At 36.5% G+C, this 26,078-nt stretch overlaps 1 protein-coding gene across 7 annotated transcripts in view; it reads right to left on the bottom strand.

Moving 5' to 3' along the window:
* Positions 1–26,078, bottom strand: part of NFIB (nuclear factor I B) — a 174,023-nt gene that overhangs the window by 29,043 nt on the left and 118,902 nt on the right. For 3 of the 7 annotated variants that reach the window (XM_027670679.1, XM_027670682.1, XM_027670681.1), the window contains exons 7-9: positions 13,794–13,925; positions 11,295–11,479; positions 693–858 (exon numbers count right to left, since the gene is read on the bottom strand). In XM_027670679.1, coding sequence (XP_027526480.1) covers positions 693–858; positions 11,295–11,479; positions 13,794–13,925 — 483 coding nt within the window. The remainder of the gene's footprint in view (positions 1–692; positions 859–11,294; positions 11,480–13,793; positions 13,926–26,078) is intronic. The other 4 variants (XM_027670680.1, XM_027670683.1, XM_027670684.1 and 1 more) reach the window with 2 other exon arrangements.

The raw sequence follows: 26,078 nt of genomic DNA, 5'->3' as shown, positions 1-26,078 counted from the left end.
AACACCTTTGCTCCTATTTCCAAAAGCGCAATTCCATTGAAGATAATAGGATAAATAACATGGTCCTATATGTAATAAAGAGCTTAAAATAGTGAAGATGAAGTTTGTTATTTTCTATTAAAAAAAACCACCAAAAAACCAATAACCACAAGCAGTGGATCTACAATCCTTTGCAGCAATGAGAAGAAATTTTCTTTTGCCACAGCAGTTGTTTCTGCTAAAAATGACACAACCTATATTAACATGCAATTGTCATAGCTCGGATTCAGTATGTGTTGCAAACAGGCTTGATTTCTGTAGGAAAGTTCATTGAGGAGCAAATTATCCAATCTCTGTTTGTAATTCCATCTGTGGGTCATTGTAAAACCTTGTTGTCTCGGTGTGCTTCTCAGTGTCTTAACAATGTCCACCTCAGATGAACAAACACATTTTCTTTTCCTTGAACAGTGGTCAAATTGCAGGCTTTTCCCTTTCATTTTAGTTGTCATGTCACAAACTTTGGTTCATGTAACATGATCCAGTGGTTGAAATTTGCAGAGGAAAAGCTCTGCAGTCAGATCACATTTGCTCTCCATGTAAAATGATGAGCACTCACTTGGTCAAATAGTAGGAAAAGGCGCCTTTTTCTGGCCTCAATTTGAAATCATATCGAATCTTCGATGGACATTTTTGTTTCCTAAAGAAATACTTACTGGTTGCTGTAGGTGAAGATGCCTCACCTTCAGTGGATGTAGTGATGGGTTTAGTATCTGTCATGGTCAGGGTCACAGGTCGCACCGCACTGTGATGGGGAGAGGGTGCCAAAACTGGAGTAAAATGGCCAGGCACTTTCCCTACTACTTGACCACTGCTGTTAGGCTACAAAACAAAACCAAAAGAATGCCTTGTGAAACATATACATTGCATTTAAGGAACCTACCTACCTATCTTAGGGTTTTCCAAAATGCCCATCGTTGTAGTACCTGCATTTTGGAATGTGCTGTTATAGCATTGCCATGAATTTCTAGGAGATATTTGTCATCAGGCAGGTCTCTTCTCTCATAGGTAGAACATGCTTAAGTGGCAGTACTTTTTGGTAAGCTTTCTTTCCATTTGGGTGCAGCATGCGTCAGACACTTTCAAAATATATTTGCTGTTCATGCAGTGTCTGGGAACAAAAATCCTATGATAGCAGGAGTAAACTGACCAGGCAGAGGCCGTAATGTATGAAGTATTAAGAGCAAATGACTGATGTGAAACCTCTGTTTTCACATGCCATACTATTCTGGCTTGGAGGATAATCAAGACTTGACCACAGCTGTCCACAGAGATTACTCATACTGGAAGGCTAACTAATAATTCACACGCTTGAGAATTTGGATTTGGATACAATGCACTATAATGCATTTGGCCAAAAGCCGTCTACCAAAAACACAAAAGTGTTTCATAATGGGAACTTTGCAAGTCAAGAGCATAATAAGTAGGAACGCTTCTTCCATAGATACAAGAGGCAGTTTGTGTATGGCCTTATGGTGCAGGTCATAAGGTAATATGGTACTTTTTATGTATAGGCATATCTGAAACTGGCAAAGTTGACTGGTAAATGTATATGTTTATCCAGTGCTTAAACGCCTTAAACCTTCTCTATGACTGTAAATACTCCAAAGGTAAATAACTTGCAATAAAATCAGCTAGTAGTAAATCGTTTTTTCAATAGTAACTGATAACTTCTGTCTTAAACTGATTGTGTACTATACGAGTCATAAGTATTTTAAAAAAGCCATAAAAATTATGAAATACTGGAAATCTTTTTATCAGAAGGATCTTGTCAAATTTAAGACAACTTAAAGACGTGGACTGATAAAAGACCCAATTCAACTGATTCAAGGAAAGGTTAAAAGAGGTAAGCATGATTTTGGTAATGAAATAATAATCAGATTGAGACAATTACTGCAAGTATGTGAGGAATATAAACACGTAGAAGAGGAAGGAATTATTTGGAAAATACAGGAAATACATACTTGGGGTAATAGAATGAAATCGAGAAGGAGGAAATTTAAAACTAATAGCAGGAGAAATGTCCTGGCAGTATGATCTACTAGACTTTGCAAATGCACCCAAGGGAAAGTCGGAGAGTCTTGTTTAGGACATCTAAAACTAAGATAGCAGAAAACACTAGAAAATATTAGTGCAAATGGAAACCAATCTGGTGTCCGCAGGAACGTTGAGCAGTTAGCAGACTATTTCCCTCCCTAAAATCGCAAGCTTTGCAATGAAAAATAACAGGAAAAATGCACACTAAATGGCCAAGAACCTATTCCTCTAAATGAGAAAAAGCCACTTTCTAAACATAACTCTAGTTAGTAAGATCTGCTTGCTATGTTGGAATGAATTTTGACTATGCTTCTAGGAATTCTGCTGCAGAGGCAAGTCCTCTCTCCTATCCTGGCAGCCCAGCTGTCCACACAGCCTGCTGGAGGGAATACCACCTCTCAGTTGCATCTGGTAGCTCCTAGGTGGAGTCACTGACCTGCGGCCACAGGGCTACCTTAGGAGCCTTAGCTTATATGGTGTGCTAACATCACAAAAACAGTTGAGAATCCCCTATCAAAATCATCAACTTTTATTAAAAACTAAGAAAGCAGATTTCATGGAGCATGTATGGATTGAAAAAGGCAGTATCGTCAGCTTAAAAAAGCACTGTCTCCAAAGACAGACCTGAATAAATGAGAATAAATTAGAAGGACAGAGCAGGAGCCCAGGACGATTACAGCATTATATTGTCCCACAGTGATCCCAGTCAACAGGAATCCAATGGCTCACATGGAATCCAGCTTAGTCGTTATTCATATTGTCCAAATGAGCAAACCCTTTCCTTGTTCATTGATAAGACAAAGATCATACTTATACCTCATTCTCTTGTAAACCGTGTTTTTCCCAGTGCCATACCAACAGCAGTGCAATACATCACATGCTTCATCCAAATAGAGGGTGAAATCCTGTCGTTGTCGACAACCATGGGGAATTCACTACTGATTTTAGCAAATGCAGTTTGTGATTCCACACACACACTTCTTTTTTTTGTTTGTTTTCCCCAATTTCTTCTTAAATGGTAGGTATTTCTCTAAATCTGTCTCACATATAAAACAGAGTGCAGATGCAATCCAATGAAACCGATATCTGCTAGACACAAAAATAACACCACTAAAGTAAGAAAGTGTTACTTCAGTAAGTTTAATTCTTATGGTTCCAAGATTTCAGATTCTGCATATTAGATTTCAAATGCAACAGCAATCCAGTTACCTATATCTTAAAAATGTTATTGCATATTGTCACATTTCCTCGAGTATATTCTGACTGTCATATATGATTTATTCTGTTTTTATTTTTGCAATCTCTAATGGCTGTTATTCTCCTTTTCCAGTACTTTACCTGTGTTTTCACATTTATAACAGAATAGTCGTTTTAAATTTTTGCAATAATGTCCAATAGTGTATACTCAATACCTGTTCAGGTATTGCACAGCAAAAAGGATAACACAAGAAAGGATAAGTTCATACCACGTCTAAAAACTTAACTTCTTTGCTCATACTGAAAGTTTCCTGTATTTAAATTTAACTACCCAGAGTTGTAGCTAAGAACATACCTAGTGGAACTTTTATATAATTCTTCTTCATAGAAAAGGATGCATACGAAATTCTCTTAAAACATCACTGTTTTTCTTAAGTATGCTACATTTGAAAGCAAGTTTATGAAAAGAACTCTCATGCTCTCCCAAATTCTGTTACAGGAATGTCACTCATAAGAAGCCTTCACGAAACTTCCATACCTGCCTTTCTTACAGTGAACAGCGTAGCATTAACCCAACTGATATTTAAGTTATCATATTTCGTTTGCAGCTTAAGATCATGAAAGTAGTCCTAATAAGCAGATCACATAATTGTCTCAGAGTCATTGCTTTGGCCTGTCTTCAGAATTGATGCTGATACTGCTGCATCGGTTTATTTTCAATTCACACATCTATGATTATATTTGGAAACACAAAACTAAAAGCTTTTGAAATAAAGGTCTAGATCCTGGACTGTGGTAGTTGATAGCAGTAGCTCATGAACATTGACCCTCTAGGATGTCTCAAGTCCTCTGACTTGCTTTAAGTTTTTAGTCCAAAGAGGGAAACCCTCTGGTCAGAAACAGCTCCTTCGTAATCTTACTGAAAACTGCCATCTAGAAATAATTTCTGTGACGTGTTCTCCTTTTAACTTTTACAATTATGTCAAGAGATATTTTGGCATGGAAACTACATATCTATTTGGACAGTATCTGCTGAAGAGATTCTTACAGACAACTGCATTACAGGTGAAAAATCAACTGTTACTATCAAATAGGGCCTTGATATGTCTTTGTGATGGATTCACAGAGAGATGATGCCTGAGGCATAAACCTCAAGCAAATTCCATGGAGGTAGCTGTGTTAGGTAAACAAAATGTGCATTTGAAAATTGGAGAGGAAAAGAAGCAAACACAATGAAGGTCTGGCAAATTTAACCCTGATTTATGCAGTTATACATTTTTGTACTATTGGATTAGAGGCTAAATTTATTTTCAGATGTGTTATATTTTCCAGTTTTTTAATTCCACACTATCTTGAATTGCCACAGTTTAATTCATTCATGTGCCCAAAGCCACAGATAAGTTGTATTTGTTGTCGTAGCTGTAACATAGCTCAGAATATCACACTGTTTCTAGCTGATGATGTGCATCGTACACACTTTCAGTTAATCCTCAGGTCTGAGGATATATATTCTGTTTAAATATATGCCCAAATATCAGCACATTTACCCTTCGGTATTCAGTTACATTTCAGGACAGTGTTTTGTCATATAGATCACTATTTCAAGTGTTACAAAAGTCTTTCTAATGCCATAGTGAAATAGCAACCACTAACATCTACAGATGAGATATCCAAACATAACAGAAATTTGACATACCTATTAAACAAGTCGCATAAAGTATTTATTACTCAAATTTTCAAATATATTTGATGTCTAAATCTGCATCTTTTTTTTAACAAAATAATTGTAATTATAACTTCAAAATCCAAATAAAATAAATCAAATTTTCCTTGGAATCTTAAATACATAGCATCTTCAAATAAATAATTAAGAAAGGCCAGAAATCATCTTAATCTAGATATATTATATACCATCTAATTATTACACTTCAAGAATAATATATTTGCAACTCAAAACACAGGTTTTTAATAGAAATTCTGTGTATCACAAGAAGGTTACCTTATTATAACCAGGTGATCAACTGGATGCAGTGTATTTAGAAATACCGTCACCCATTTCCTCTCAACAACTCCACTCACTTGTAATGACAAAGTTCAGATGCTATGCTGGACAGTATCACTACAAAACCCTATAACAGTGTAGTTTTGAGACCACTGATTGAATTAATTTTGTTGATGAAGCTATAAAAAATCCAGTTCTGTACATTTTGGTCCCCTGCTCACATACCAAATATCTTACTTTCACATTAGTCTACTAGACACATGTGTAAACCTGGAGATCATAGTTCATAGATCATAGTATGAGATCATCATAAGTTCTGTCTGTGAGTCCCTGTCCTTGCGCTCTGTGGTATCCACAGAGGGTGATTGATGTTTCAGAAAATCTACAAGTAAAAGAAACCAGAAGTAGTATCTTTCATTTTTCTAACTCTCCCCCTCTCCTTTTTGCCTAGGGCACCCTAATGCTAAATCACCTGTAAAAATCCAATGGCCATGTTATTATTCCAACAGAGACAGCTCACTGGTACAGCAGGTAGTTTCATGTGCGGAACGCATATACACAAGTTATTACCTATCTGAGTAATAATAATAATAATGCCTTTGAGACTCTGCTAAACATAAGGGAATGGCATTATTAGAGTACCACCAGTGAGACTGTAGAAGGTATTTTAGGGTAGTTGCCCTCGGGTTGAACCTGGTGGGTTCCAGAAAGCATTTGCTTAACAAGAAGCAAGACTATACAGATTTCCTTTCTGCTACTGAACACTATGATAGCAACAGAAATGTACTTTGCCTTTTTATAGTGCCCCTTACCACTTTTCATAAGGATGAATCTCCCTAGTTTCTGTACCAGGAATATGAGTAATTCATTGCAACAGCACATCTTACACAGACCTCACTCTGAGATGCCACACAAAAGCTTCATCTGGTGTGACATGCAGCTACCTGTCTACTTGAGGAATTAGCTTTAGAAAAAAACATGTTGTTGCCAGTTCTTGGCTGACAACATCCTTTCTGTACTACTTTCTATAAGAAATCAAGGTGCTGACTTTGATCTATAAAGCTCTTAGTCTCATCCATTTGAGAAAGCCTTGATGAAATGCTGCTGAAACTGACAGCAACCACACAGTTTCGGCAATCCAGGTTCAGACATGGATACCATAAGATATTCTAGAGTCCTCCATCTTGAAGCACAATTTTACTAAGCTCATAAAATCTGGGTTATTTGTCAACAGGTAGAGCACAAGGAAATACCCAGTTTTCCTTGTATATTTGCCGTAACAACAGGGTAAGTTTGTGTGACAGAAGCATGGGAAAGGAAATCCCTTTGCAGATAAATTTTCAAAAGATATCTTTATGTTCCATGCTATTTCATGCACTCTGGAGACTTATACCCATGCATTTAGTGCAGACTACACAAAGTAATCAGTTACAATCGCAATTAATCTTAAAATGCCTTACTGATAGATAGCACTAAGCTAAGACTCTTTTGCTCTCTGCCGCCAAATCACAATCAAAAACTGCACATTGCTTTCCTTCAATAATTTCTTAAAAATTACAAGAAAGGATTTGCCCAAGAAGCTGGAAATTATTAAATGTCAACAAATAAAGGTGCTAGCTATACCAAAGAAACCACATGCACACAACATTGCTTTTCTTGGCTTATTCTGCTAGTACTTTCCCAAGAACAAACAGAAAACCCTTTGACCAGCCCAAACAGAGCCTCGTAAGATTCCCTTCTCAATGCTAAATGACTGTAGTTATTGTATTGAAGAATGACAAAGCATCTGCCTGATGTTCTTGAAGAGTATGCATGTCTTTCATTGAATAGAAACTTGAATATCCCAATCAATTATGAGAGGAAAATAAGTGGCTTCCACAACCAACTCTTCTCAAGCACTTCAGATATTTCTATCTTCAGAAAAAGATAAAACCAACAAAAAATAAAGCTGCAAACTAGACCACATGGCAACAAAGTACGTTTTATCAGGCCCAGAAATTTTAGTCAACATACAGTTAGCAGTTCACTCAGACACCACATATGTAAGGCATTTATTGTAAGAGAAAAAGGGTCCAATATTTAACTCCTCCAAACTGGAGTCAGTTTTACCATATCACTGAAAACTGCAAATGTCATCAAAAATATCACAACATTTGATCTAAGGTTACATGTAGACTGTGCTCTTCAAATCCATACTCAAACATCTTGAAAGATTGTCTATTTCTGTTTGCTTGGTTCAGTCAGAAAAAAAATTCTCACTGATTCCAGGATATTCTTCAGCAGAATTCACCTCAGCTGTTTGCTTTACCATTGTTTCCTTCATCACACTTGCTGATCCTTCTTCTGTGATTCACCACACCTTAACCAGGAAACTTTTCTATTTAATTCAACAGTGCATTATGTTTGGAGCTTTGGGTTTTGTTTTCAGCCACACAAGTGATTTGTCCAGGCTCATTAGAAGCCTGATTTTGATACTATAAAGTGGTTCATATGCTGTTGAGTATTAATATATTTCAAGTGTGCACAATGCATATTTATGTGTATGTGTGTGTGTGTGCAGGCACACGTACACAGACATAGAGGTAATATTTTCTAGGATTAAAAGATTCACCCATCTGGAATGATTCAAAAAGGTATTACATGCTTGAAATTTGTGGCAGATTTGAAAACCTCAACACACTGTAGATGGATAAACACCATAGGTGGATTAGACACATATCAATAAATTAGTTTTTGTTGACACTTAAGAGTAACTAGTAGCAGTTGGAGATACCTGCACCCCATCATAATACAGATACACACTCACACACACAGTCTTAACCAGTAACAGTAATGCCTAGTTAAGAAGAAAAGCTTTGAAATAAGTATAATAAAAAGGGCTCAGCTGAAATTCTTAATCAGTGGAAAGTGCAGCAGTTCTCATAACCTTGGGAACTTTTCAGACTACTAGTTGGAGACAAGTCCAGCTCTATAGCTAACAAGGTTCATTTCTGTTCAGTACATTTGTTTGTTTATTCTCCAGATTGAGCAGGGGATAAAAAGCAGATATTCATGAAACCGACAGCCACAGCTCCCTTTTGTTTAGAATCATCCATTGTTGAATCATTTTTCACTGCAGCCAAAGGGCCTGTTTGAACTTCCTGACTGTTCATCACACATAATTTAGAGTATTTGACATTATGTCAAGAAAATTGCCCACTGCTTCCCACCATGGAAACCTATGGGAGCTCTATATCTTTAAACTAATTTTACTTAAAGTATTCCACTGAATAGCATGACTGTCTCACTATAATCAGTGCAGCAGGAATGTAATTAATCTCAAAATTGCTGTGGGGATACAAGGCATCTCAGTTGCCTGTCGTAACAATCTAAATTAGCGTATTACTGAAAGATGTTGGGGAGGAACAGTTCATTTTAGGTAAATGCTGCCAGGGTATCCATCCTTTCTATTTCTACAGACGAAATTAAAATGATCATCAGAGTTCTCCTTTTGAAATCCAAATGAGTATGTTTTGAGGTGGGAAAGTATAATTAAATTTGATGTGGTATTCCTACAGATGCAGTTTTGCATTTTATAATAATTAAATTTGTCTGACTAAAAATTCATGTTTTATTTAGAAAAGAAAAACTGGTTTGGCTCAAAGCATGCCATTGTATCAGAACAATTCCCTTTTGTCACTGAAACTTCACAGACGGTTGCTTCTTTTCCTAAGCAAAAAATTAATCCTGCTGGTTTTACTCTTTGTACAGTCAAACTTCAAGTGTTCTATTTAGGGATATTTTGACTGGGCGTGCAACTACTCCAATGTACAGCACATACCAGAGGTGAACTCTAAAGAATTAAATTTTTAAAAGATTCTACTAATAATCGTAATTAATGATAATAAAATGTGGTGAATAGCTGATGCAGATGCCTCAAATTGCATACTTGTTGTTACTTACCCCATTCCCTCTTCTCAGGAACTAAATCAAACATCAAATGATATTAAAAACATTCCCCTAATATAAAGGCTATGAAAGCTGATGAAAGTGTTAAATTTACACCAGTTAGGCCTGTTATTCCCTACAATACCACGATACAAGCACATGAAGTGTTTTCAGATTGTTACTGCTCTGAAAAAAATCAGCAGAGTAAAATTTTATCTTTTAAGGTCTAAAGATTATTCTTTCAACCAGAGGTAAGAGAAGAGAGTTGGGCAAAAAATGGAAGGCGTAACTCCTGCTCAGTTAATATACTCCCTGATGTTAAAATCATAAGACAGCACATTTTTCAACTGTCTGAAAGAAAGTAAGATATTTCATTTAGATGTTGGGGGTTTTTTCAGTAATGATCCAAAGCAGAACATGAAACAATCCAGAGAGATTATCACCTAATCTGCTCTTTTAACATATATAAGAAATCAAAATGTAAGTAAAACAAGCACTGAATAATTAAAGAAATGCATAACAGTAAGGGCCTGATTTAATTTGCATAATTTTTCCCCTAATAGTGCCTAATTAAGACATCAGTTTAAAAAAAAAAATCCAACAGAACTCTGAGATTTTCTGCACTGAATTAACGCTAAGGACTTTTAATGGGTGTCTTAATTAGACTTTGTTATTCATGGAAATTTTACACAAATTAAAATCAGGTCCTGCATGCAACATTCCCAGCTGAGTCTCAGCAAAAACGCTATACGGGACTGAAAGACTTTTAATCCATGTGCAATTTGTATTCTAAAGTCGACATACTTCATGATCACTTTTTGGTTTCATTTGCATTAATATGGTAACTAACAAAAATCACATAGTTAGGATTTCTCTGTTCAAAGAAAATTTTATTTTTTGGACCCACTTTTTTTATTTTTTTGTTTTTTTTCAATTAAACACATAGAAAGTCATGCAGCTGGACCAGGGAATTAGCCCATGGGGACAATAGTCACCATGACCTTCTGCACAGCTCAAAGGGTCTGTATCTGTTATTCAACATAGAAAGTTTGATTCAGTCTCAAGTTCTATTGCTGTTGTGTCCAAAATGAATGCTGAAAGGCCTGTCATTATTGATGAAAAACAAAACAAATGAAGCAAACAAACGAAGCCCAAAACAAAATGCTGTCATAGCAACCCCTTCATCCCTGATAAGACAGTCCTTCCAAAGGAAACTAACTCTTAGGAGCAGAAAAACCTGACCATTGTCTCTTCAGTTTACATTCCCAAGGCTCTTCCAAAAAACATGCTAAAGCACAAGCAACAGGACTCCACAAGAGCCTTTCAGGCAAGGCATCGAAAATAAATAACAGCCTGAGCAGCAAAGATTACATTACACTGACATTGGAAATATTCCAGGTATTGACAGACCAAGTCTCAACTGCAGTTTATCCTATAGTGCAGATCACATGCTAACGCTGTGTGCTGGTGCTGTCATGGAAAGTAGTTCTGCACACAATCCTTCACAAATTGCTTCACTAATGAAAAACATGTTAATTTTCTATATCAGACACAAGTCTGAATCACTGAAGCTGCCAGCAACGCATCTGCTACTGCATGTTCTCTACAAAAGGAAGGAAAAAAGAATTTGTGGGTTGGTGCTGTGCTCACTATGCAAAGAAATTTCAGGTGCCTATGGAACCGGGCTAGCATTACCTTGGCAGAGTTTATTTTCATTGCCAGCCTATAAAATACACCATGTCCATGTGTGTGCTTGGACATATGTATGTTTCAGCACAGTCCTTGCTGCATCCTGCAGGAACTTTGCCTCTGGTGGCCTGCAGGCACCAAGCCTGCAGGAGGGGTGCAAAACCAGGACTGCCCTGTTACTGCTGCCAGGTTGTTCAGTCAATTAACTATTTTTCTTATGCTTGACAGAGCAAGTGGATATGATTACCCTGTACCCTTTATTCAACCATGATGAATAGAAAAAGTTGTATCGCTCATATACCATCTTCCAGATTTCTCTGAGACCAAAACTGGAGAGATACCAGCCTAGATGCCCTGGAATTCCTCACAGGATTTGTTTTGGAGGGTTCGCATCTTGTTACAGTACCTGGCTAGTCTGCGGACTGGACGGGTCGTAAGAAGGTACATAATTCTTCAGAGTATCCTGAGGATTCAGGTGGGGAGGATATCTGATCGTTGGATGAGAGAAGTAGCTAGATGGGGCAGGAGGGAGAATAGCTTGTGCTGGAAATGGCAATGGTGAAGGTGGAGGTGGAGTTCTAGTTGAGATGACTGGAGAAGATAAAATAAAATTAAAATTACTTCGCATCTTGTTTCTTCTAAAATTCTTCACCTCTGCGTCACAGCAAAAAAAATAAGAAGTCAGTTATAAATCAATACACTGCACTCCTGCTTTATGGTATTTTTATAAAAAAACCTTACAGTTCCTCCCCTCATATCATCCCAGGAAATGGAAAGTGCAACTGTTTCAAATTTGTAAATACTGTATCTTGTTTAGAGTTTATGAGTTATGCCATCATATTTTTTCCATTTTTTTTTCTTTAAACAGTTATGGTTCTTCAGCATAAAAGACATTTCAATTACACAGTTTTACCATCTGGAGCCCAAATAAGGAAATCAAATACTTGCTTAATATATAACCCCACACTTTTATTCAAAGCACTCCAACACTGAGGAAAGTAACCAAGCCCCAAGAAACAGTGATTCCTCACTGTATTGCACTCTGTCTGCCTCATCTGAGGACAGGGGAAAATATCTACTTAGCAATATTGCTATGAATATTTGCTGACCTTTACGAAAAACCTAATGAACATCCAACTTCAGATCCTGGAAACCAATCCATCTAATAAAATTATCTCTGACAAACAAAAAAGTATCTACACTTTTTTTTTTCTTTGTATTCTCTTTTCTTTCCATCCCCTACAAACATATACTTCTCCAGCTATAAACTGTGTGCAGTGTCTAAACAACTGGCATTGTTTTCATAGTGAAAGGAATGTACAGCATGTCTTTCTGCTGCCCAGTTGTTGTCTAGGAGGGAACTGCACAAGAACACAGTTTCCACCCTTACTATACACCAAGAGAGCATCTACTTGGCATATTAAAAAAGAGTTACTAAGTTCAACAGAAGTGGAGAAAAGACAAGATGCTTTCATTTTCATCAGTGGAAAGGTGCAAAATCGAGTCTGTATAAGCAAGGGTTTTTATAAACCGCTCATGGTTCTCTACCACTCATGGTATCAACACAAGGTGCTTTTCTGGACCACCTTTCACATCTCTGTTTTTTTCAGCTTAATTTTTAAAGCTGAAATAGCTATTTTTTGGGCGCTGCTCACTGACATAATAGAACAGCCTACAAAAATAAGTAAACAGCTCACCTGCAAGTTAGGTTATGACTCAAGTATGTATATTTGAAAATTATACTCTAAAGTAAATATAAAGGTATATACACAAGTATAGGATCAAAAATAATTTCTTTGGGGCAGACTCATTTTAAACATAGCCCCACCAAATTCAGTGTAAATATAAAATCCTATTTACTGCTCTGGCATGTCGCAGCTGTGCAAAACAAACACAAATGTGCAGAAATCTATACCTTCCATTTCCCCCATCATCTGTGACGTGCTTGAGTATTTGCTGGTAGTGGAAACCTTACAGGGACCAGAATGAGCACAGGCCCATTTTCATAAAACAAAATAAGTGGATGTTAAGGGAAAAATAGTCTTTACACATTAATTGAATGATGGGAACTAGAAATTATGGAGAAATCATAAAACACAAACTTCTCAAAGTAGAACTGCATGTGAAAGAAAAGAAGAAAGTTTTCAAATCTGTTTTACTCCCCTAGTCATCCAGCTCTGCCCAAAATATTAAACCCTTTATATTCGGTTTATAATGAGACATGATGAGATGCTGAGGGGACACTTCTGAGGAGGATGTCCTCAACTGAAAAATCAGGGTCAGTCTCACCTCTAAAGTTAAAGAGACCATGATGCTGCAATTTCCTGGTAGTTACTGATAAAGCCTCAAGACAACATGTATTCTGTTATATTACAAGTATACAAGTATCTCCTTCACACTTTAAGTGAAGTTTTACTATGGACTTACTATGGATTCCAGAAAACAGGTGTTGAAAAATACTTATCAGGACTCTAAGCATTCAAAAGATGCACTGGTATTTATTTCATTGTGTGATAGAGAACATGTTTGTGACTTCTCCCATGTATTAAATCCTAGCTATTTGGTATTTATATACAACATAGTCATAACAACAAAAATAAAAAAGGGATTTAAGTGAGAGGAATAAATACAGGGAGAGTTTTCCTCTGTCAGTTTCTTCATGCAGCATACAGTTTATTTTATTCATTGGTTAATCCTAAATCCTTTTCAGTAACTTCCAGCAGTCAGATTACCTGAACAGTTTAATGAACACTCCTGCAAGGATATCATAACCTTTTCCATTGTTACTCTCAATCAGTGTTATAAATGGGATTAGGTCTCTAAGAAAGTCTGTAAAAATGCATCACAACCTAATTATAGGAAAGAAGAACAAGGAGGTTTTTTCTTCCTCCTCCATAACCCTCACCACTGTGTGCAACTCCTGGGATTCCTGGGTGGTGATGCTGGGGAAAAGTGCTCAATCTTGGTGAAGAATCCTGGGGAGAAGTAGGACTAAACAAAGGCTTTTCAGGTTTCTTCATAGTAGGAGAAGACATATCTGTAACAGAAAAACAACAGAAGGGTGACATTAGCTTAGAAGCCTGTCTCAGGACACATCATTTTGTAGACTGAAGGTATTTCTTTTTACTGTTCATGCATAAATATTGTTTGGTGACCCAACTCCCCTATGACCAATAAACTAATTTTAAACTATTGCTTTCAAACTTGAGAATTAGTAATAATCCCATAACTGGTTTTTGTCTTGAAAAACAGAAACTACATTCCTTTCATACCAGACAAGTCAAACAGTGAAGAAACTTTGCTAGACACTTCTCAGCTCCCCAGAACATCACCAAATCATCTGTTCCTTCAACAGCCACTTAATTTTATTGTATTTTTTAATGGAACACCTACACTCAGGTGTGCAGAGTAACTGCCATACACATGCCAGTTTATGGTATTCATTATTGTGTTATTTCAAAACTTATCCCTTACCCTTCCCAAAACCATAGTGAAACAATGTAACCTCCCTAAGAACAAAGGATGCTTTTAAATTCTCTATCTCATATTTTCCATATCTGAAGAAAGTCCTTCCCACTTCTTCCTTCCAGTTTCCCTATCAACAAAAACACCTCTTTAGAGCTCACTATGTGAAGATAACACACTAGCAGGGACAAATGTATGATTTCTACCATGCAAGCTCACTGATATTTCATAGAGCAAAATTACTGTATTCTTTCTAAAAGTTTAAATTAATTAAACAACATTTGTTGGACTTCGCATCAAATTATTTCAAAGTTAATTACAATATTTTTATAGGACACACATCAATACTGCATTTGGGTTCCATTTCAAATCAATGGTACTAACTCATGTTTAAAGCAAACCTAAGTTCTTAAGCACTTTACTGGACAGGAGCCACTTTGCAGCTGTTTTTCCTACATGGACCATGTTAGCTTTAAATGAATTTTTGACAATTTTAATATTGGTACACTGTATTTTACTCTTCTGGGATACATGTAATCACCTCAGAAGTCATAGACAGGCCTTCTAAAATGTGAATGTCTTATTGAAACCAATTGGATCAATACTTTCTGAACTGGATAAAGATTAAGAGTGGGTTTTCACCCTGAAAATGATACTTAGAGCAGGACCCATGAAACTGAGGCTCCACTTCTCAACTCTGTCCCATCCTGCTGCCAAGCCCTGCATAGACACTAGCACCAGACCCCGAGCAGACTCTGGCTGTAAACCTCCACCAATCCCCCTGCAACTCCTGTAGTCCTCTTTGGCCCTGACAACTAAGTCTCGTGATTGCCTGGATACCCTGTAAAGTTCACATCTTCAAGAATGCTGTTGAAAAAGGATTTAGTTCAGCAAAACCTTCAGTAAGAACAAAGAACTGCTTACAACAGAGCAATTCAGAAATCATTCTGTTTTAACAGATGTCGAAGGTTGTTGTTATGATTTTATTATACTGATCAGTTGCAATCTAATGTTATCAAAAACACTGAGTGCTGAGAGAGGCACCTCTAGTTGTCTTTAAAAATTTGGTAAATCAGTTTTGTTGAGGAAGAAAATGGAGGAATATTTTTAATAGCTCAGCAGGTAAAAAAAGAAAAACTTGCCAAATGCTTACAGCTTTGTTGAATATATTCTGCTAAGCTAAGAAATAATTTTTTAAATTGCAACACTGAATTTTTTTAAGTTGAGCTTTGCACAGGTAAACCATGATAAGAATAATCCTGGAATGATTTTCAAACATTTCACTATGTTTTACTTTCTTCTGAAATGATAGCCCTAGCTTCTTCATATGAGGCGCTAGACCCATCAGAGCAAGAAAATTCCCACACTTCCCCAACAGATATGGAGTGTTATAAAAGTCCAGGACAAAATTAACTGGCGATTGTCTTTGTACTGTGGTTCTGTGCATGCATAATCTGTCTCTGCAGGAATGCTGCAATATTATAATCTGAGAAAAAAAATGAGTGTCTAATAGCTTACAAACACCATCTCTTACTACAACACTGTGGCCATCAGAAATTGTCATAGAACTTATCAGTGACCAAATATTTTGGTGACTCCACCACATATAGTCTATTGCAAAAGAGAGAATGGACAAACAGTTTATTTCAAGTTAAAACTACTGCACTTAAGTCTCCCTAATGGGGAAAAAGAAACCAACAAACCAAACCAAACAACCATGGACTGGAACTGGAAAATCTTTTCCTTTTGTAAAGCTCATATTCAACAAAAGAACACATGAAAGAAAGAGCTGCTTATCTCCTGAAGGTCTGCATATGTCAGCAGCTCTGATCTCTGGAATTCAACAGAGATTTAGTTTGGTTGGTAACTGTTACTTCATTCAACACACAAAAGTTGTGTTTTTCAAAACCAAAATATCGTAAATGCTCAAAGGAAGTATGCTTTATGAAGTGCAATCTAATCATAATACCCATTAACCTCTCAGTGGCATCACTAATTTGAGAAGAATACACTGAAAAGGTGATTGGTACCTATGATAATCCTAGCCTTCACTTTAAAAATGTGTAATTCCTGCCCCTACTTTATAGAAATAAGAACTGTAGCTAGCACACAGAAAACAAAGAACAAATTACAAATCAAACTCAGTGAACTTCTCATACAGCTGACTCCCTTCTCGTCGTGGTAATGTGAGCCTGGAAAATAAAATTCAGTACTGCCATAAAAATACTTGTTACCCACCAAAACAGCAGCTTGTATGCTTACCCAACACACCACCATGGGATACCTTCAGAAGCCTTGTTACATACAGCAAAGGCAACTGCAAAGAATAACTGCTGAAGTGCAGGCAGCAGCTTCCTTTTAAAACAATGTACTTAGCGCTGAGAAGTAACTCAGATAGTCTCTTTCCTCCACAACACTCACAGCTCTTCTCATGTGTCTGGTCATCGCGATGGAGCATTCGTGCTCCTGCCCCTGCCGAATAATACATGAAGCCAACAGGAGAGACAGAATAACTGCTTGGATAGATTAGGAAGGCTGCAGCCATCTCCTCCTTGACCAAGAGAGGAAGCTTCAAGATTTAAGAGGAAAACACGCAAGATATGTTTCTTTGGAGAGTTGCCAGTTACAAAAACAAAAAGTACGGAAAAAAAATTTAAAAATGTAAAGCAGTTTTTCAATGCCTTTAATTTTGCATAAGAAACAGTGCCTTTGAACAGAGCACTTTAAATCACAAAATCACAGAATATGCCCAGTTGGAAGGGATGCACTATCCCCAAGAGTCACACCAAGGATCCTTAAACAAAGGTTGAGTTAAAGTGACAGTGAGGCTTCATATGATTTTACTAGTAGTTTCTATACAATAAAAAACACATACTTTTCTCATTTTAAAACACATCTTATTTTTTCCACATCATGTAATAAAGTCTAATAGCTACAGAGAACTTAGTTATATACTGATAATTACATAATGAATGACATAGTTAAAAAGAAAAGCCATTTGCCCTTATGACCATGTTAAGGTTTCAGGAATGGGATTCCAATCCTTACTACTTTGAGAATTTAAAAAAAAAAAAACAAACAAACAGACTTTTGGAAAAAAAATGTTAAATACAGATGAAAAGCAGAAAGAGGCCAAAAGCACTTGGACAAAGTTATTGAAAGGTCAACACTAATCAGACCCCTTGTCCCCTCCTGCCTAGAATTTTCTTCAAATGTGAAATTCTCAGCGTTGTTCCAAATCACTATTGCCTGTATTCTCATATTACTTTGGAGATGCAGCATGCATGCACCCAAATGGGTGGCATTTTAAAGCACCACATCAAAGTAAAAAGAGCTTATGCAAATAAAAATAGTTAAATCATCTCATCTCCCAACAAGGTAAATCTGCCTATATAGGAAGGCAGAAGAGTTACTGTGAAGCATAGCATATGTAGCCTGTTCATCAGCAGCTTGCACAAATGGTGCTCCAGATGTATAGCTGTTCAAGACAGCCCAAGGCAACAATTTTGATCAATTCAAATGTGATAAAATGCTGCGGGGAAAGTGCAGAAATGTGTTTACATCAGCCTTTAATTAAACTGTTGTTAGTTTCCAAAGAACCTTAGGAAACACTAATGAGACATGAGTTTTGGCAATTTCCTCATCAGAGCAAAGACCCTCTTCCTCAGTCTGAAGCAGTGTGCCATCCAGGCAATTCCTGGATGAATGTCACCTTGGCACACCACTTGCAAGGCCACCTGTTAGAAAAAGTCAGCTGGAATCGAGCAGTGATCCAGAGCAAGTTTAAACATCCACCTGCCTGTTTCTGGACACATGACCTGCTTTCTAGCACACCACCACAACATAGCAGCTTCTCTTTTTTTGCTGATGACACATGCTCATGAGCAGAGTTAGAAGAATCCATAAAGAAATAATTATTATCTTTTAATCCAGTTAATTCTTGAACTCTTCTTATTAATATATTTTCCACTGCTTAGTTTCACAAGTCTTTCTTTACAAAGTACACTCTTGCAAACAACAATCTGTAAAGATTTATTTTACAACTTATTAGTGTAGCATCATCTCCAGAGAAATCAAAATAAAACCATGTCCAATTTTACTGGTATGTATCACCACAGTGAAAGAGGAAAACTATGGACACCTCTGTCAAGCTATAAGAGGCACCTTTTCATGTTTAAGTTTTAAATTAACTGATCCTTTCCCAGAGGCAGTAATTAGGATAATTTCTGGTGTCAAGACACACTACATGCATCACATCCAGCTGGGCCTCACTCTCCACTGCCTTCACCACATCTGGTAGGTATGTACGAAGCACATGTGAAAACTTAGGCAAAATTTTAAATTCACATTGTATAGCTGTATGATGATGAAGAATCATAACAATTCCCATGGTGCTCAGAAGAATCTGTTTTGCTTTACACTTGTGCGTGTGAAGAAGGAGCAGAGACACTCTGAACAGAGTCAACATCACCAATTTTCAGATAAGCTCAATCTGATTTCCTTTAGCACTGTAAGCATTACGTATTTCTCAACTGTGGGTCTTAATAAAGCACCTAACAATGAATACTGACAGCTGAGTGACTTTAAAGCAAAACCATCTCTCACTTATTGGAAAAAGGCTTTGTTATATCTGTCCTAAAGACTTTGCACCAGGGCTGAATGGAAAGTAAGAATCCTGAAAATTAAAACATTTTAATTCATTTATCTTTTCAACAAAAAGAAAAAAAATGGGGGCATTATTTTCGTGAATAAATAGAAGAGAAAATTAGATGTGCCTGAAAAGCTGGGTGTCCGAGATACTTGACGTCTATAGCAGAGAACGACTGGCAAGAGTTCTTATTCTGTATCAGACAGAGATTAGTCTTTGCAAGTAGCTCTTCCCTTTAAAAAATCTGTGCCCTAATCAACGACTTATTGGTGTCCCAATGCCCTTCACTCTAAGTTTTATTTTGGACTAGAGAGAAGCCCTTTTAAAAATTTATTTATTTATTTACATTAAAAAGTCAGTTCTGGTAAACTATGTTTTCCTGTATGAAAAAAATCAACAAAATAAAACAAAAGCAAAAAAAAATCACGATCAATTCTCTTCCATTACTTTCTGAGACATGTTAGAAATATTCAGGGTGAAGGCCTCTGTAGTCACTTTTGAGAGAAACAGTGGGGTCTTACATGAAGATGCATGATGCTGCTTAGCAGCTGAGAGTGTTCTGAACTTTAGGAGCAGCCTGTGTTAAGGTTTGGAGAAAGCTGCTCACTTCACGTTTAAAAAACTGATCTCCATTTTATTTTTGCTCCGATATCAAGTGCGGAAAAGCATTTTACATATGAAAATTTTATACTAGATCAGAATATTCAGTGTACAAAGATTTTATAACCTCCCATCTTCAAATCAGCCTATTTAGTGCCAATGTTATTTTCACAGGCATACCTCCTTTATTACACAATCCAGTCTACCAGACTGTGACACCTGTTTTCCCATCAGGAACCATGCCCAAGGCTAATTAAACACTCTGTCATGCTATTATGCCATTTCACAACAGATAAGCCATTTCAATCTATTATCTTTTGTGATTTGTATTGAAAAACCTAGGAAGAGGAGCTAGACTAGAATTTCTACCAATATCATTTTCAGTATTGTAAGCTGTCAAGCAAAACAATAAAACAATATTTCAATTCAGAAAAGCTACAGAAAAATTACTAAATTACTTGCAATATCAACTGAATTATGTCTTTGTTCATCAGTCTTCTAATAAATTGCACTATTTTATTTTGTACTGCTCAATAAGTATTAATATACATAAGGGAAGAAAGTGATACAAGAACTTCTAGACAAATGAAACACAAAAGCTGAAAATCCTTTAAACGGTGCAGACATGTCATTCTTCTCATCCTTACCCATGTGAACTTGCAGAATACTGTACTCCATTGCTGACTGCCACATTCTGTGGGCTGTGTTAACCTCGATGACTTTCTTTTCCTCAACAGAAAGGGGTTTGGAAAACAGACAGAAGGGTTGAACCTACCTGCCCTTATATTTCCCAGTGTATCTGGGGAGGGGGAGGATGGGGAGGCATGCTGGAAACCCAGATGAATCTATCTACAAACAAATGTAGGATGCTTTTTGTTGGTGTTTCTGACTAACTGTATAAAGTTGGACAATTGAAATACTCCACTGCATTACTGATTATCCTACTTTTTATGGACACATAGCAAAACAACTCGGTATAGCTCCTATTAAAATTATATGCACAAGCTTTTGGAAAGTATAATTCTAGTGCATGGTCATTTAAGTTAGGGTAATTCATACATGTCTCCTAAAATTAACTTTTTGAAAATTTTTTCACTTTTAACAAAAGGCTGTTTATAAAACAGGGCATGAGGAAAGCTAGGATGGTCAGATTAAAGCATTAATATTGAATATGTGTGCATCAAAACCATCCATATCCCGAAGTAATTTCAAAGAACATTCAACAGTAGGGCAGGACATACAGACCTAATCCCATAACAGTTGTTTGACCGCATCATATAACACGTAAGTAATTAACTACCATAGTGAAGAGATTATTCCTATTTAAATTTATATCTATTCCCACTAAGATTAGGTTGAAACTATGGCATGCTGTTCTGCAGGAACTTTGGGCAGCAATTCTTAGTTCCCATTCTTCAAACCCATCTTGTCACTCCTCACCAGAAAGCAACAGTAAACCTCCCAGGTAAGGTTCATAATCAGCGTGACTATGCCAGCATTGATCTGCTGGCACAAAGCTTGCCAGCCTTCTTCATCTATCCTCACCCTCAGCTCATACCAGAAACATGGTCCAGCTGTGTGAGCCCCAAGATGCAGGTGTCACCACGGAGACCATAGGGATCTGGGGTGTCACTGTTGGAAAGAAGTGAGAATGTCTCCACCACCTTCACAGAGACCCACAGGGACCAGCCGCAGAGTGCCAGACTAACCCTCTGCAGCTTCTCCTATCTCAGGTCTTCCTACAACTTCAGATTCAGTTTATCCAACCACTTCTGTACCAACACGGCCTATCAGATGTCATATGGGAAGTACGCAGGAGTAATACAGAGCTCAGTGGGGTTGCCACCTGTTAAATGTGGAGCACACACTGGAAGTAATGAGGCCGATTTTGGAAACAGAGGTAAAAAGCATCAGACCAAAAATACAGCATCGCTGTAACGAATATATATACCATCACTAACAAAGCTACAGAAGGCTCCAAGAACTCTGCACTGCCATAAAAACCCTTAAGCAGTTATAGTGTACTTTAGGTACTTGACTACTTTTTATTTAACTTTACACTTCAGAAACAGACTGGGCCATTTCATCATCTATGAATCAATATTGAGAGATTTGATTCCAGCAGACAGTTGTGACAGAAGAGCATTCTGGGAGACTGAGAAAATCTTATTAAAAAACCAAACAAATTATAAAGACTTTGGAGTACATTTCAGTCATTTATTAAATTATCCTACAGAAAGTCATCCAGACTTCAAGGAAAATGTACAGCTATAACATCTCATTAATGCTGAGACTCCAAGGACCTCGGCTAGAAAATAAAATCAACATTGTAACTGCAAAAGTCAGAAAGGTATTCCCAGTTTCTAATGCAATAGGATTAAAGGGGAATTTGAGATAAAATCATGTAAAGGAATGGTCTTGAATGGAGAGAAAATCATTAACTCACACTTAAATATACTACTTTGATCAAGTTTGATCAAAGGTTGTATGAAAGCAGTAAAAAAGAGGACCTTTTCAAATATATCTATCTATACAGCACAGAAACAAAGAATTGGTGAATGAAGACAAAAAAGGAGAAGTGCCCAAAAGAGTTTCAGTATGTGGGTTAAATTAATTTTTTTCATCTCATGTATGTAACATAACAAAAAAAATTCAGTGATTCAGGAGGTACTAGATACCTATTCTTTTCATAAGTGAAGATATTCTGCACTACATCAGTCAAATCATACAGGATAATACATACCCTACAAGGTCTGCTACAAGTTTATCAGTTTCAAAAATACTAATTAAATCTCTTATTCAGCAACATTGGGACAGGAAAATGACATATCATAGTTCCTGGGCCAAATCTTGCATTAATACTTGCATTTTATCACTAATTTCAATTAAAGGACATCTAGAGTCACCATCAAGGTAACAGGATGTTTCCACAGTATAAAGTTCATTGCAGAATAAGTGCTATGCATACAAGAAAAATATGCTTTTGCACTTACATCTTTCACTGGTCCATATGGAGGATCTTGAGTGTATTTCACTCACTAATGATGCATAGAAAGCATTAATTAATACGCTTTTCCACAATATATTTGTCAGAACAAAAGACAAAGATCTTTTAATGAGATTTTTTTACAGTGACTTTATTGGGCAAATAACAGCCATTTCCAGGAGTACAAAAAAAAAGCAAACTATTTTTGTATGTTTCCTACTGTATCTCCTACTTCTGTGTTTCTCTTTCTCTCTATTTCTAAATATTTCTTTACTCCTCATTAATTCAGAAACTGAGTGTTCATGGGCTGAAAGGAAAGTCAGGTCCCTCTGTCAGAATAAAAAATTCCTCATCTGCTACTCTGAATATTTGAAGATACTAATGAACAGGTTGCAAATTGGTCTAAAGCTATTCTAAACACAGAAAAAAAGTATAATCTCTGTTGCTTTATTTTTGGAGAGAGTGTAAACTTAACATAATTCCACTCAATAATGGAGGATGTAAATTTTCTTGACGTACAAACACCTTCACTCATTTTGAGATAATACTTTGGCTATCCTGTTCATGCATTATTATTATTTTCTCTTTCTCTATATTTTTATTAAATAAGTATTTGAAAGCACCTTCATCTATTTTTCTATATTTAGTGCCTTTCAAACTTTAAGAATAAGAAAGAACTGTTCATCTTCATGAAAATAATATTTTGCTTATTTTATGTACCAGCAGCTTTTCTTGCCAAATTGCCCCTATGGAAACAAAAAGTAAAGCAATTCCCTATTGGTTTTAAATTTGTTTTAACTGTCACAGCAGAAATATTGATTTTTAACAAGCAGACACAATGTTCATTCAATGAAAACTACCAATGTCTTGTTCTGCAATCAAGAAGAAAGAAAACCCAAACTGTCGCCTCCCAAGTAAGACTTACTCACTAAAGCTGTTTGTTACTGTGATGCCACTTTCAGCATCATAGCAGGCAACAAGCTAAGAGAAGCCATGGCTAAGAATTTTCTCTGGAAATATACATTGAGAAAGTGGAAAGTACACCTCACTTTATGAACGTGAAGTTACGAAAACATCAACTGGCAGCATTTGACTACTGTGCTAACTAGCCAAAAACACTAGTTTAATAAGTCTATCCATTACACTAGTTAAAAACATAGAAAATTGTATCTATTGAGATGGCTAGATATAAAACGTTTGTATGTGTATATATTTCTTAAAGAGTATTTTGAAATAATAAAAAACATAAAGGCAGAAGTAACAACTTACTAACAAGACATAAATTGCTTTCAAACAAGCTTTGAGACACAAGGATTTTGAGAACTCGGACTGAGTCACAAACACAGAACTGCACTTATTAGACATTTATCAAGGTAAACCTTTGCAAGATGAATTAGTCTGTTAGATGGAGTCTGTGGTTCTAAAGCATTAACCTTCAGACACAGCACCAGGAGCTGGAAAAAATCCCAAACAGAGGACACCAAAAAGCCAAGGTGATCTGTTACTGTTCTCAACTCCTGGACCACATTAACAACTTCCTCTTTTAGTTCCCTCACTTTGGAAATGAGAACGTCCTCCCTTGACGACTGATGAGCCGAAGGCCCAAGAACGAAAGAGCCATTGGGAAGGACCCCAAGTGGATGGGGAGAAAGCAAAGCGGACAAGTGTCCAGAAGAGGGGTATCCAATAAAGGGGGTTGGGACCTGAGAAGTGGAGGGTTCAACAGCTGCTGGCCAAACAATCGGTGAGGGTGTTCCGGTTGTTTCAGTTTTAATGGTATGCTGGTATCTTGGCTCTTGACTGTTGGTAGAAGTGGGTGAGGTGTAAGAGAATTAACATGATGAAGAAACTAAAATTCACCTCATTGTATATTGACATTCAGTATTTCTAGACAATTGACTACTATCGAAAGCCACATGAATCAACTTTTATAACAGCATGCATAGTTGATAACCTCTGTTTTATTTATTTCCAATGTACACATTTTTGTAACACTAGAACAGTAAAACAGATCTCAAGGACAGATACTGAAATTGTCTGCAACTATGTTAATGAACTTTGTCAAGCTAGCTTTCAGAAAGGAAGCCACATACGCAAACACTCTGCTCCCCTCTTCTCATATTCCTGTTCCCTTAAAGAAACAGTTAAGGAAAAAGTGTCTGATTTACTTACACATTAGTAAATCAAGATGACCAACAACAGTTCATAGTCTATTAGGTGCTAAGTGCTCTTTATCAACTGCACTAGTCACTAGTTTTTTATGTATTTTTAATAACTTCCTCTTCCAAATTGTGAGGTGGATTGGTTTCTTTTTTCTAACTGCATAAAATTTCTAAATTTATAAAACAGTCAGCAATTTTACTCATGCAGAAACTTATATCTATTTCACAAAGTCTTACTACTGCAGGAACTCAAAATTTTGTTTAATATGGAACCATGTAAAGAACTGAGTAACAGCAACCTGGAAAAAAAAAGACTGGAAGAGATCTACAGCAAGTTATTTTTTAAATATAAAATATATTTTCTACTGATAGAAGTGTTAAGACACGATTCAGACATTTTTGAAGTTATTAAGACATCCATTTGGAAGAAACTAGGCACAAGAGAGAATAACTAACTTGCACAACATCTCACAGAAGACACAGCATTTGAGCTCCTAATTGTCATGTTAGGGCTCTACTTTTAAGTAATGCACCATTCTCAGAGATGACTTTTCACTTTCTGGGACTGTGGGACGTTTGAAGAATGGTTAATTACTTGGAAGGCTAATGGCAAAGAGAAGGTTTGGGAGAAATAGTTACAGTTACAAACCTGCCTATTTGCTCTACCAGTAGACCTCAAATCTGTCTCAAAAAATCATGCAAATTGAACAGTGTTTGTAAGTATTTTAACATATCAAAAATAATGGCCCTTCCCACAGACTCTTCCCACAACAACTGTATGGCTGTACAGTAAAAAAAAAACACATTGTAATTCTACAGTATTTTTTTTATTTGTTTTTGAAACTGTTCCATATACTCTTGTGGTTGCATGTATTTTTAAAATAGTCACAAACTTTTTTGCAAGGCAATGAAGTAAACATCTGGGACAGTATCATGGCTTCATAAGATTTTTTTTTTCCATAAGGATTTATAATCTGACTTAAATAAATAAAAATAAAAAATTATTTTCAATGTTAATTTTGGTTAATTAGAGGAGGTTTTATATTTTTATATCAGATCAGTAATGTAATTCTTTGTGGATTGTCTTTAACCAAGTTTATGCCATGTCTAAACTTACTATTTTTCAAATACGCTTACTTATTTCTGCCCAGAATTACATCCTCAAACAGTCAACTCCCTGAAAATAGACTATAAAGTACAACATCTGGAAATCTTATCAAAATATTTTTGGCAGCAGTATAACAGGAAGACAGTTAACAGCAAAAGGACAAAATCTGGAGTTTTGCAACTGAAAGCAGAGTCTGGTATGAGCAAGATTTTGCTGTAACT

Source organism: Neopelma chrysocephalum, unplaced genomic scaffold, assembly GCF_003984885.1.
Source record: "Neopelma chrysocephalum unplaced genomic scaffold, ASM398488v2 Primary Assembly neopelma1_96921, whole genome shotgun sequence".
In the NCBI taxonomy this organism is placed as follows: domain Eukaryota; kingdom Metazoa; phylum Chordata; class Aves; order Passeriformes; family Pipridae; genus Neopelma; species Neopelma chrysocephalum.
Note: the sequence above shows the minus strand (reverse complement) of the source record. Positions and strands in the feature narration are given on the sequence as shown.